We start from the raw sequence: 14,600 nt of genomic DNA, 5'->3' as shown, positions 1-14,600 counted from the left end.
TCTCCTGATGTGCGGCAAGCGCTTGCTAGACATTCATAAAGTTTAAATGAACATAGCTGTTTTTCTTTTTTCATCTTTCTTATTCAGTATTTCTTTATATTCTAATTGGAGGCACTTCTAGCTGCATGCCCGCTAGAATCATGAAGCGCTACCAAGAGCTCTCGGGTGATGCTTAGAACTATCAAAGAATGTCAAGGCGAAAGCTTGCTTGGACTCGTGGCGATTCGGAATGAAGCCTTGAGTCCACGCGGTGACGCAATAGTACTTTGCAATCGAGTGCACTGTTTTTGGTCGCGCCCAGCCGCGGTGGTCTAGTGGCTAAGGTACTCGGCTGCTGACCCGCAGGGCGCGGGTTCGAATTCCGGCTGCATTTCCGATGGAGGCGGAATTGTTGTAAGCCCGTGTACTCAGATTTGGGTGCACGTTAAAGAACCCCAGGTGGTCGAAATTTCCGGAGCCCTCCACTACGATGTCTCTCATAATCATGTGGTGGTTTTGGGACGTTAAACCCCACATATCTATCTATCTGTTCTTGGTCGAGGCTTGCTCGTCCCTTGGCGTAGCGTTGGTCACGTGGTCTTGCTGCGTGGCGAAAGCGGGACTCTGCAGGAGTGAAAAGGTTGCGCCGTATCTAGGTTAACCACCGTATCTAGGTGGCATTGGCCGTGCCACCAGGGGCGAAGATCGGTGGAGAGGGCTAACTAGTAAGAGGTAAGTGCGTTAAGAGGGGGAGTGCCAAGGCTCGGTGGAAATGGTGAACCACTAAGAGGGGAAGTGTCAAAGCTCAGTGGAAAGGGTGAACCAACAAGAGGCGAACCAATGAGAGGAAATATGGGTGAGGGTGAGCAAAGGGGAAATCAGGCTCACTGTTTTTCGGAGGCGTACGCGAAGCGGAGCTGGTTGCACTTTTTTTCAAGCTAATTAAACTTGTTGTTACTCACATATTTCTGTGTCGGTCTGTCAATAGATCAATATTGAGCAGAGAAGGAGCCGAAACGTCGTTTTTGTACTTACAGGAGCCAAGAGCAACGGGGGCCGGGAGACGAAGATAACACTGTGCTCACGTTTTGCGCTTATTGACGCGTACATTACTAAGAAATCAATGATTTGGGTGATTGCGTCGCTCGCAGTGTCATCAGTGCCGGTGTGCTCTGTCTGGCCCATTTACGCTCGCTGCATCTGGCCGCCTGGTTTACATAAAAAGAAACACCTCTGCCTAAAATGCTAAGTGCGCAAACGTACTTTTCTTCTTGCTGATATAGGTTCAACCATTCTCGTTCTAGAGGACGTGTGCGTGTACCTTAATAAGGTGACTGGGCTAGTGCGTTATGCATACTTAAGATAAACGCAACAAATAAAACACGATTACGCTAAGAAACACACAGAACAGTGTTTGTGTGTTGCTTTTCGTGGTCTTGTTTTATTTGTGCTGTGTATGTTAAGTATACAGTTGTGATCAAAAAAGACAAGCTTTCAAAATGCCTATAAAGAAAGATATCGATGAGTGCTTTTCTTTATTTTATTGATAAAACAGTGCTATGGACCGACATATCAGGGGAAAAAAGCTAGAAATGAAGTACATATCATGCATGGCTTAAACATACCACTGGACTTTGCATTCACTTAGTTTATTGTGTCAGCGAGATGAGACTGCCGCCACAGGCGTAATCGCAAAACTTCATTGTTGTTCATAAGGTCTGGTATCTGCTTTGTTCCACTCCCTCGTCCTTCGTGTTCGCCCAGAAATGTGTCTAAGTTCCTGACGGAAGGTCTGTCCGCAGCAATTTTCCTTCCCTACCTAGTTTTAGAAAGCGGTGGTACGATTCGCTCACGGCTACCGACCTGTCCAATGATACATCGTGGCCTCCCCAAAGTACGTTGGTGTATAGGAGCGTCCCAGCCATGCGCTCGTAACCAAGCAGAGGAAGGGAGCGATTTCCTTGCACGAACCACGGCTTCCGTTTGACCTTGAGGAAGTGATGTGAAGCATGCCATCGTAGTTTCTGGAAACACGATTCAATATTGATTTCCGGAAAAACAGCATCGTATTGAGCAGTATAGAAAAGCACATATGTACTGTTGAGCACATACTCTAGTTTCTTTTTAACGTCTACGTAGAAGTCCCCATTAATTAGTTCCTTCGTGAGTAACGGCCTGCAACCGTCAAGGACCCTGGAAACGTTAACGTGAATTATCTTCTTGAAATTTTCGCTATTCGCATATTCCATGTACCACTCAACTTCATCGGGTTCCTGAGGTCTTGCTATGCTTCCGTGGTGTTTGAAGCCGGTTAGGTATTGGAATACGGTCATATTTCCGGGAGGTGCCTGGTTCAAAACAATTCGGTTCAGGTCTTCAGTAGCCTTGGAGTAGTGTTTCTGATCGACGAGGCCTTTTATCATGTCGAACCAGCCGGCGAATGTTCTTCGGCCGAAATCGCCAAGCAGTCCGGAGTAAAACAGGTAGTCCGTCGAGTTGAGGAGTTCAAGCAGGGGAAACACAAAGCCTACACCTAGCATGGCCCCTTTGAGCTTCAGGTCGATTTGCTTGTGTTTCTTCAGCACCTTGTACGCCACTCCGACAGCAGATCTTGCTGAAACAAAAATATGTTAGAAAGAATTGAAGTAATTATATCAGCTCAAGATGTAAGAGTTTTCGCAGGTTCATCAACTGCTGGTAGCGACGTTCGTTTCTTCCCGTAATGTCTGCCGGGCTTATTATGAATATTCGTCAACGTACATGGTACGGCTGTGTTCGGGAATAGCCCTGACAAAATGCGCTTACACGCGAATAATTGTTCATTAATGTTGCAAAGCAAGAGTCACAATATCGCAGTGAGGGTAAAACAATGAGTGCGATAGCCACACACTTTAATTTTATACAAAGGCTAGTGAGTGCGATAGCCACACAATTTAATTTTATGCGAAGGCTGCCCGCGAACTGCTCGTGGATCCGAGCGCTGCAGGGTCTACACTACGCTGACGGAGGGAAATACAGCCGCTCCAGTGAGCGACGCGCTTTTCGTGATTCTCTTGAACACAACCCGTACGCAGTCATGAGTCCTTTTGGTTTACCATGGCCTCCGAGATTTCGGGTTCGCAGCGGGCCCGCAAGCACGCCGCGCGCCCACAATCTCGGAGGCCATGGGTTTACGAGCGTAGTATACCTACCGAGTGACGCGGCCACTCAACTACCGTGCACCCCTTCATGCGCGTTCACTGGAGCAGGCTGGCTCGTTTTCATTTCTGCTTCGGCCGTGCTCGTCTGTAGCGTTCGCAAGCTTTCACTAGCAATAGATTCGTACTTTATACGGAACATGACAGTGAAGGCAAAGTGCGCCTCGAGTATTCATTTAACTGCCATCACAATAACATTATTCAATACTAAATGATGAGTATGCACGTCAAAGTTTAAGTGTGGCTTAAGAAATATACAATTATGGCAAACCAGAGAAGCACTTATGAAGTGAAGTCCTTATCATGTAAGAAAGAAGTATATGATCCCAGCCAAAACATGTGTACCTGCCGCACATGCGCACCGTTTTTTGGTGCTAACACAGGTGATCACCGCACACCGCACTTCCACCTAAACCCTTGCCCTATGGGGGCGTATTTAATTGCCCAAAGTATTTAATGATTATAGACTGATACAGTTGAATCTCATTATTTTTGTACAGAACACTTTCGCAGGTTGTCCTGTTATGCGGGCACGGTGTAAAACAACAAACCGTCGTGTGTGGAGAGCACACTCAACAATCAAACTCAATGCAGCGCAGAGGCAAATGCGTGAGTCACATTCCACTTCAAGGATTAGAGATGCTTCTTTCAGCGCGCAGTCATACGCAGGCCCGTGTGGCCTGTGTATATCAATTTGCTATTGCGTTAAGTTGATGGCGTGTACGACAAACTTGGTTTTTATTGTATTGGTCTGTGGGCTTTGTAATTGCGGCATTTTATCATTTTATAGCTTTTATTATGCTGTCATTCGCCTTTCGCAAATCTTCAATGTTTTTATTCTACAATTTTCGTCAGCCTTTCGATGCGTTGCCGCCGCAACCAATAATTTTAGAAAACGTTTCTCATAGTTCACTCATTACACTAGTGATGGAAGCATTCGTCAGCATAAACAGATTTTAAATTTATAAAATCTGGCCAAAACAAGTTTCCCACACCACGCTGGCGTAAGAATATATTGAATATCGGCTTGAGAATTTTTCACACCCCTGTACATTCAAACATGTATGAACAATTGAATTTATGCTGGCAAATAAGCGCAATATGAAAACAAAAGTGCACTGGCGTGGAAACTTCCGCGGGGACGACGCCATCCACCCACTAAAAAAATTTAACATAGTTTGGGGCCTGCGCCATTTCTTAACGTAAAGGTAATGAATTCTACATGTCATTCTTTTCTGCAGCGACGCTCACCAGGTATTTCCAGGTAACGAATCAAATGCTCCGCGTCAGCGTGACGTAGCATTGCTGGCGGCAAAGTGTCTAGCGTTGAGTTTTCAATAACAGAGATCTGGTAGCGTTACAATAGAAGGTGATCGTATAGATACAAGATAAGAAGCGAAGTGAAGGATAATATCTTTCGTTTTTTTAGGGAAGGAAGGGGGACGATACTCGGGTGATATTTTGTATAAGCTTTCTCCTAGTTCTTCATAGTCCGCTTAGCTAGAATAGTCGCTATAGGGCGCTCGGCTGCAGACCCGAACGTCGTTGGATCCAGCCCTGCCGCGGAGGTCGGGCATGTAGCGCGTAGACAGGGTAATTGCTGGTCATTAAGCGTAACTCATTCTAGCCACCCTAGCGTAACTAACTGGATTTCCAGAGAAGGCAAGCGGGTTAGGGGGAGACGGAAGGTTAGGTGGGCAGATGAGATTAAGAAGTTTGCGGGTATAAAATGGCAGGAGCAAGCACAGAACCGAGTTGACTGGCGGAACATGGGAGAGGCTTCTGTCCTGCAGTGGACGTAGTCAGGCGGATGATGATGATGATGATGATGATGATGATGATGATGATGAAGTGCTAGAGACCCCTGTACTGTGTGATGTGGGTGCACGTTTAGGAACACAAAATGGCATAACGTTACGGAGTCATGCACTAAGGCGTCTCTCATAATCATGTCCTAGTTTCAAGATGTAAAACCCTATATATTATTATTAGTTCTCCGTAATGTCGTTGTGCTCCAGAATTTTTTTTTTTTGGCCAATGCAGTTGCTCTGCGTGAGGAATGTACAGTGTGGTGCTACAGTAGTAGGCCTAATCTGATGACTCATAATGTCGTCTTTCATCTTCTGCACTACGACATTCATCTATTGTTTCACAAATAAATAAATAAATAAATAAATAAATAAATAAATAAATAAATAAATAAATAAATAAATAAATAAATAAATGGCAATCGATTCTTAGTCACGACAGCGAAACTCTGGGGAGCACGCTGTGTGCTAATATTACGCGCGCAGCAGTTTAGTAGAGTGACTCGTTGGGCGAGTTGCTTCATTCCTAAGGTAGCTTTAGCGCGATACATAGACGAGAGACGGACAAGTGCAATAGATGCCCCGCCGCGGTGGTATAGTGCCTAAGGTACTCGGCTGCTGAAACGCAGGTCACGGGATCGAATCCCGGCTGCGGCGCCTGAATTTTCGATGGAGGTGAAAGTGCAGTAGGCCCTTGTGCTCAGATTTGGGTGCATGTTAAGGAACCCCAGGTAGTCGAAATTTTCGGAGCCCTCCACTACGGCGTCTCTCATACTCGTATGGTGGTTTTGGGACGTTACACCCCACATATCATCATGACAAGCGCAATAGTGTTGAACTTCAGTAGAGTGGCTTGTTGGGCGAGTTGGTTCATTTTCAAGGTCACCCAACAAGCCACTCTACTGAAGTTCAGCACTACTGCCCTTGTCCGTCTCTAGTCTTTATATCGCGCTAAAGCCACCTTAAGCAGCAGGTTGGCAGTGCACAAAGAAACATTACCCCCATACGACTCTCCCGCAATGTAGAACTCCTTGTGCTTGTATTCCGGGAAGGTTCTCAAAAAGCGCTTCAGGAATGTCAGGGCCTGCTCCGATGCTTCATCAAGAGTGCCGGGGTAATGGTCGTTGTCGTCAAAGCTGTATCCCGACCCAACAGGATGGTCCAGGTAGATCAAGTTGAAGTCCCTTAACAGGCTGTGGTTCCTGTAGTAGAGGCCACCGGTGGCGTTGATGCCTAGGGGCCCATTTTCGAGGAACAGGCTGAATAACGACGATTTCCAAGGTCCACCTTGTATCCAAAGGAGCAGTGGTTTCGAGCTCGATCGACCCTGAAAATGGGGTGAAAGGGCAAGTCTCCTAAACTGGCTTAGACGAATGAGGGCTCCAATAGAAACAGAAATGAAAGAAAGTTTTCAATTAGTAGGCCGGGCAGTGAGTGTGTTTAGTCGGCAAATTTAGTTATTAGGTACAAGAAGCCAACTATTCAGTGAACCTACACGTGCCCAGCAGCAAAGCGTGTCCTTGTGTTCTCTCACGTAGAGATACAAGTATTGGAGAATACAAAAAATACAGTCCACACAAAAAAAGTGTCGACAAGGAAGAGCGAAAATGTGAAAGTAACCAGGACAAGAGGGCGAAAATACGCTAGAACAAAATGAAAAATATAGAACGCTACTGACAAATACAAATTGCATGAAAAAAGGGCACGACGTAGTCGCATTTCACAAAAGAACAAATGATATTTACGATGCGCAACACCATGTTGAAACAGCGCAAGGCTCAATTACTCGAAGCCAATTAAAACACTGTGATTAAAAAATGCATTATAGATGCTTTATATCCTGTGAGTGTTTGAGTATTGGCAGATGCAGGCAGACACACCAAACTGTCTATGAGCAGCGAGTTTCTTACTTGGAATTGAAAAGCAATACACCTGAGCAGTTCAGGGAAGTTGTACAGTGAACTTAAAGAAAAAAAAAAACAGATGAACGTGATTTCGTCGGCATTTATAAGCCAACAATGAGAACAATCCAGCTGTACCAGAATAAAATCGGGTTATTTATAAAGAAGTGATCCAGTGATTTATCCAGTCATTTAAAAAGAAGTTTGAATAAAATTTCGCTCACGCTATCAATTTTAATACTGATGGGCGAAAGTACTGAAGATTTCACGCTGTAACAATGATTGCTTCACGAGCTTCACCCCGTGGATATGCTGTGATTTTTTTCTTCGGCCTGATAATTTTGACGTACATTGAAAGCAATTAAAGCATCGAAAACAATGGGCAGTGGTTTGCTCGGCTATGCCAGGATATACGTTACGTTAGCTACAGATGGTTGGACAGACAGAAAGATGGACGGGCGAATGGACGGACACGCAAACCGACAGGCAGACGGATAAATGGGTAGACATACAGACAGGCGCGTGGACGGACGGACGGTTGGACAGAAAGATGGAGAGACAGACGGACGGACAGATGGACGGACAGCTGGACATATAGATGGACAGACGGATGAATGAAAAAACAGATGGAGAGGTGGACAGACAGATGGGTGGACGAACAGACGGACGGACAGGTGGGCGGATGGACTAGCGAGCTAGCTCACGCGAGTCAAGCGTCATTCGACTAGTGACCCTTCACTCCAGGGGATTCGAGGCCTCCTACGGCGCGCCAGCTGTCCGCCTCGCGGCGTTGTTGTTCCTCGGGCATGCGCAACACCGATAAGCCGCGCAATACTGCTCAACCTCGGTCAGTGTAGCTGTGCTACAAAACACTTGTTTTTGCTTAGAAAAATTATATTGCCACAAACGTCAATAACATTTAACAGAACATTTCTTTCTTAGACATACTCTAACGATGATGACAAAACAGACGTCATTTACATGAACATGGATATGAGATGACGTTGAAAAAAACATGTACATTCGATGGTTCACACGAACACAACCACTTCACGGTAAACAAAAGACACAAATAAAACATGAATATGTAAATTTTGCGTATTTACATGTTGGCATGCCATTTTTTGCCGGCACATCGACACATCAGCCTACCAATACCAGGCCGGCCGAAAGACAAATTTCACTTGTCCGTCACAGACCGACGCAAAAGGGCAAGACCAGTGCCGAAGAAATTCCTCTTTACCGAGGAAGAAGAGCTCCTCCGACAAAACAGACAGCAGCTCCGAGTACAATCATTCTACGATCGGGAAGAGCGTGCGGCGGCGACGGCCCGCTGCAACCGCCTCGCAGCAGTTGCACCAGAGGCAGAAAGAGCCGGCAAAAATGAGAAGACAAGCGAAGCGGCCTCGTGAACAACGCCCAGAAGAAACGAAGCGATTTACTCTGAGGCAGCGAAAACCGGCGTGTACAGCTCTCCAAAAAACGCGAGCAATGACACAATGCCTCAGAAAATGCTGATTTGTTTCCTGAAGGGAGCAGTTTGGACATGATGATGGCTGTACCATTAATTCGAGGTGGTCGAGAGTGGGAAGCACACCCCATCCCAGGCGCCACATGAAGTCCCGGAGGTGTCCAGGCAAAGAAGCCGTTAACGTGCTCCAAGACACCCGTCTAGACCGAGCATGGTGGGCTGGCGGGACCAACGGAAGCAACAAAGCAGCAGTTGTCTCAACTACGGTTGTTCAAAACATCTATGTCAGGACAGCTCGACTTGACATGGCGAAAAAATAGAACAGTTGTTGCATAAAACGCAGGAAGTGTTACTGACTGCAGCCCCCTGTTAAATTGCACATTAGGCATCATATGCCGAAGGTGAGTACCAAAAAATTAATATGCAAGCGTTCGTGTGGGAGATTCCTCCCCTTGCACTAGGTGCAAAAGGAAGCACAGTGCCACAGCCGACAGCGTATGGACCCTGAAGGGAAAGCAAAGCCTCCCTGAGAACGCTGCTGCCCCAGTGCCGCGCGAGAGACCAACTGAGTGCCGCCTGACCAAAAAAAAAAAAGAACACAAAGCAGACTGCAGTGATCGCACGATACGTAAAGATGGTTGCATGGCGTGAGAAAGGTACCAAATGCGACCGCAAAATGCGGTCTGCGCAAGGTACCTCCGCTCAAGAAGCGGGAAGTCAAAATCTTGTGCATCCTGAATTTTCAGTCTCACTTCTTCGAGAGCGTTTAACCAAACGGATTCGCAAATGCCGTGGTGGTTGTATAAAATACCTAAAATACGAAAGGACGCGGCCGGCTGAATAAAAAAACGGGCGCTAAGCCTGGAGTTTAGAGAGCCTATAAAGAAATACCGGGATTTGGAGATGTTCAACGCTGCACCTGAAATGTCACCATACTGGGAAAATACACGCAGGCTGCGTTAAAGGCTCTCTTCATCTGAAAGGTACAAGGTTATATCATCAGCGAAAGCTGCGACTTTCACGACACCGCTACCAGGAAACGCAAGACCCCGGACGCGGGAATCTGTGTCAAGAGCACGCAAGTATATGGCTCAAGGCTGAGGACAAATACAACAGGAGACAATGGACATCCCTGACGGACCCCACGTGTTATGGAAAAGGTGGCACTTTCCCAGCCATCGAGAACTAGTGTGCTTTTCAGACCAGTGTATGCATTTTTAATCATTTCCACAAACGAATGAGAAAAGCCGAAGGCTGTGAGCACATTAAGGATATACGCGTGCTCTAGTCGGTCAAACGCTATTTTCTGGACCAAAGACACAAAAATACCACGCGCAGATCGCGACAGAGTATAGGCTCTGATATCCCGTGTGGTAAATGACAAGCTGTGTATTTCTCGCCCAAGCACTGATGAAGTCTGGTGATGACCTACCAGAGTGTTCGACAGACCCCTCAAACGTTGAATGGCTACCGCCGCGAATATCTTATAGTCAACGTTGAGCAGCGTGATAGGTCTCCAATCTTCAGGATTAACAGAGGAAGCATAACCTTTTGGAATAAGCACAATGCGTCCATCTCGAAAACTTGATGGAAAGACACCGTCCTCGTAGCATCGCCGGATTACCGCGGTAAAGGCAGCATCAATCTCATCCCAAAATGTCAAGCAAAACTCAACAGGAAAACCGTCTGGCCCTGGGGCCGTTCCACGTTTCATGGATTTCAGTGCCGCCTTTACCTCTTCAGCCGACGGAGGGATGTGCAGGCGATCCGCAGCTTCTTGAGGAATACAGGGCAAACTTCTAAGCATTGGCGGTGTTTCATCCCAGTTAGTCCGCATGGCCGAACAAGACATTGCTTCAAAATGCGCCAAGAAAACAGATCAATTACGCGTAGCAAGCCGCTGCGCAGGTGGTATTTGTGCTTTCATAGAGACAGATGGCTCTGATTGCCCAAAAAACGAATGTCTCGCGTAGCGCAGCACCACGGGATGTGCACATGGGTTGTGTCTACAGCGCCATGCTTCTGCCACCAGGGACGAAGCAGCAGTCAAGCGTTGAAAGTGTTCACGCAGTTCACGCTGCCACGCTCGCATCAGCGGAGAAGGCGTCTCGCCGCGCAAAACAATGCGTAACTTTATCGCGGTATCAGCAAGCTCTTCAGAAACGCGTCGACGAAGCGAACGCCCCTCTACTGCGCAGCGCAGGCGCCACTGTGTTTTAAGCGCATCCCAATCTTCAGGACCAGACGCCGTGAGCGACACACGTATTGCGCGTGACAAATCTGATCTTGAGCGCGCGTCCTGCAGGACGTGAACGTCGAGACGCTATGGCTTTGCCGAAAAAAGAAAATGGAACTTCGAGCTTCAAGACAATAGGCCGATGATCAGATACGTACACAGGAGAAAGTGGGAAGGACGAAACGCATAAATAGGAGAAAAACGCCTCTAACGCTCGTGGGATATAAGCCCGGTCGAGCCTGCTGGAGGATCGTCCGCGTCGCCATGTCCAAACAAAGGTATTTCCGTGCACTACATTGTGCGCGTCCAGTAATGAAATGTGGTGGACAAGGCGTCGCAGCTCGCGTGAATTCGAAGCAGACCGGCCCCAGCCAGGACCTTGTACATCGGTTCGCGTATTTAGAACGCTGTTAAAGTCGCCAATCAGAATGACATCACGACAGTCAAGAAAAAACACATCAAGGTATCTAAAAAAGTCATTAGACTGTCCAGCTTGCGCTGGCCCATACACACAGTGTCCTTAATCTGAAAGAAAAATAGCAACAGTCAAAAGCCAAAACCCTGCTCACGCCATCGTAAAAAGCATGATGATCCCGTAATAGAGCTCGATTAAAACTAATAATACCTACTCCTGTAAAACGAGGTGTAGCGAAAGAGAAATAACAATCTAGGTTGAACTTTCGTTTAAAAGCAAGCACGTCCGATAGCGACAAGAAATTTGTTTCCCGGAGGCACAAAACATCACAATTTGCAGCGCGGGTGGCACTAATCACTGCAGCCTGCTAATACAGCCTGCTAACTTCCGGGTCTGAGAACCACCCGAGTAAACTGTGTGTGTTACTCGGGTGGTTGTGTGAGTGATTGTGTGAGTGTTTGTGAAAGTCGAAATTGCGCTACATATCTTACAATATGTACGGTATAATTTACGCCCGCCTCAGAAAGTTGTGCTTATTTTAATGTGACAATTCAACCTTCCTCATTCGTGCTCCGCATATCACCGACTTCCACAATACGTGAGATCTTTTTCACTTTCATAAATTTCTCTCTATCTCTCTCCAGAGCACAAGCATGCGCTGCCCACGGGAGGCGCTGCTCATCAATGCCGTCACTACGCACTAGCCTTGTTGCGGTCATCTACTGTGGCCGCGCCGTAGGAATCTTGGTTAAAGACAATAGTTTTTCTTGGGGACCTTCGACCGAAAAATTTTTGTCTGTCTGTCTGTCTTTCTGTCTGTCTGTCTGTCTGTCTGTCTGTCTGTACATTTGTCTGTTGTCCACCCTAACAATACCTCGAACGGCACCAAGCGGCCTACCCCAATCACAGCGCCCACCAATATTGCTCAAGGTTTAGCGCTCATAGTTGTGCAATTGTCAATTAAAAAGCAAATATTGCGCTATCTGAGGCGCCATAACCACATGTCTATGTTTTGTATACCTGTCTTTATACTAGAAGAGACACACACAAATAACTCTAAGGACTGTAGCGTTTAACGCGCTGCGCTGACAGTGCTACGCGATGCTCAAGATGGAGTTTCCAACGCTTTGCTACGACGGCACGGTGGTGCCACCTGCCCGTCGCTTTGGATTCTACACCTTATCACCTCCGTGACTGGCGCGCATCCTCCTCCGCGGTCGCGCACGCCTTCGTTTTCGAAGATAACTGCCAAATGGCGCTCGTGTCTAACGTGTCTAGATGCGCTAGTTCGCCTCCACTACCCGCTCGAGGCACTCTGATGCAGCACCTCCAGAATACCATTCACCGTTTTTCTTGCGCAGAACATCAAATAAACATTTCGTTCACTCTCTCCAGACGCAAGACTATCGTCTTTCGACGACATTTGCGGTGTAACATGCATATTCGGGCCAATTTAGCAGGCGCATGTTTACTGCAACTAATATTGCTCTTAAAAATGCTAGCCTCGCTTCGTAAAGCATTCGAATATTTTGCTATTTGATTCATTGATTCGCCCTTTTGGCAGGAATGTGACTTATTCGTTGTTTAATCACCCATGTGCGCGTTTGAGCTCGGCAGGGGGACTACAATGGCATATGTGTAAGTAGAAATAAACAACGTAGGGAGAAGAGAGGAAACGCTTACCGGTGCCTTGATGTGCAAGAAGAACACGTACGAGGAATCGCTTTCATTGTCAACTGGAATGAACCCGGAATAAGCTTCCAGCTTGTCGCAAGGTGGCGGCAAACACACGCGGCTGCTTTGTTTAATCTCGTTCAGTCTTTCTGGCCTTACATTGTCGCTCGTCGCTCGTAACACAAGATCGTCCATTTTTGCTCTAAATGAGGTCAGAATAAAATGAAATTAACTTTGTGCACTAATTGTTGGGTTTCTATGATCCCCCAAAAAACATGTTATAATCACAGGGGGACGTCGTTGTGAAGCTCTGCGTAAATATCAACCACCTATAGGGTTTTTCAACGTACACGCACACCTTAGCACATGGACTTTTAGCATTTCCTCCTCACTGAAATGCAGCTGCCGCAGCAGGAAATAAATTTGTCGTGTTCTTTATTTTGTAATAAAAATTGTTTTAAATCTGTAAATGGCCTATTTTACTCTTTACCTTGACAGTAATGGTTTTGCTGTGTTGTATGTAGATCTCTAAATTATTCATTCAGGGCTAAAATAAATCAATGTTTTTTTGAATATACCATGGTGACTAACGGAACAGAAATTAAGGCTTCAGATATAGAACATTGCTGCTGAATTGGTGTGACCATAAATTCTTATTCATTCATTCACAAAACTTTATTTGTGTCCTGAAGCCCGGTCTTTTCAGACCGTCAGGCCGAGCCTTGTGGCGTCATCGTGGGTCTTCTGGAATGCTTCGACTAAAAAAAAAACATATACAGGCGTAATGTTTGGGGAGAACTCACGCTGTGTGGTGTCATACTGTGTGGCCGAATCGAAGGATCGCGGTGGCTGATACACCATGTGACTGGTGTGACACCCACCAGTTCTCGCCATTGTGAAGAGGTGAACCATAATTAATGGTCATAATCAGTCACCGCATTGAGACAGCGTGCAGCTGGGTTGGTGTGCGTCTTCCCTTATGGATGCATAGTGGCACTTAGCTATTAAATGCGAAGCATTTCTTAGCAAACTTCACCAACTTTGAGCCTATCTATCTATCTATCTATCTATCTATCTATCTATCTATCTATCTATCTATCTATCTATCTATCTATCTATCTATCTATCTATCTATCTATCTATCTATCTATCTATCTATCTATCTATCTATCTATCTATCTATCTATCTATCTATCTATCTATCTATCTATCTATCTATCTATCTATCTATCTATCTATCTATCTATCTATCTATCTATCTATCTATCTATCTATCTATCTGTCTGTCTGTCTGTCTGTCTGTCTGTCTGTCTGTCTGTCTGTCTGTCTGTCTGTCTGTCTGTCTGTCTGTCTGTCTGTCTGTCTGTCTGTCTGTCTGTCTGTCTGTCTGTCTGTCTGTCTGTCTGTCTGTCTGTCTGTCTGTCTGTCTGTCTGTCTGTCTGTCTGTCTGTCTGTCTGTCTGTCTGTCTGTCTGTCTGTCTGTCTGTCTGTCTGTCTGTCTGTCTGTCTGTCTGTCTGTCTGTCTGTCTGTCTGTCTGTCTGTCTGTCTTGCCACCTATGGCTTTTAGTTCTCCTGCCGTTTCGATAATGGTATCGATACCGAAATTGGTATGGATTATGGTCTGAGGAGCATAAGTGACTATACAGTCACGACATGAAAATCATAAAATGTATGCCACGAATGTCATGTTTCACATTTCATGGTCTTGCTGCTCTTGTGGTGGTTCCGTTGGCATGGCATATTGAAAAACTGGTGTGGTATGACATGAGTGCATGGCGAATATAGGTGATGGGCCCTGGCATGGAAATCATGACATGCGTGCATGTAAGATCATGACAACATGTCACGCTCATGGTGCGCTGGTTTCGCTAGCTTCACGTACACCAAATTTGGTATTACGTGACGCGAATGGAAGATG

At 46.2% G+C, this 14,600-nt stretch overlaps 1 protein-coding gene across 1 annotated transcript; it reads right to left on the bottom strand.

Annotated features, from left to right (window-relative positions):
- Nucleotides 1-522: 522 nt before the first annotated feature.
- On the bottom strand, nucleotides 523-12,876 carry LOC119164761 (vitellogenic carboxypeptidase). The gene is made up of 4 exons (XM_075874498.1): nucleotides 12,691-12,876; nucleotides 5,984-6,311; nucleotides 2,307-2,593; nucleotides 523-603 (listed from the first exon to the last, which is right to left on the bottom strand). The coding sequence occupies exons 1-4, from the start codon at nucleotides 12,874-12,876 to the stop codon at nucleotides 523-525; spliced, it is 882 nt and encodes a 293-aa protein (XP_075730613.1).
- Between the last annotated feature and the right edge of the window lie 1,724 nt (nucleotides 12,877-14,600).

Source organism: Rhipicephalus microplus, chromosome 9 (assembly GCF_043290135.1).
Source record: "Rhipicephalus microplus isolate Deutch F79 chromosome 9, USDA_Rmic, whole genome shotgun sequence".
Taxonomy (NCBI): Eukaryota; Metazoa; Arthropoda; class Arachnida; order Ixodida; family Ixodidae; genus Rhipicephalus; species Rhipicephalus microplus.
This window is presented reverse-complemented; position numbering and strand designations above follow the sequence as displayed.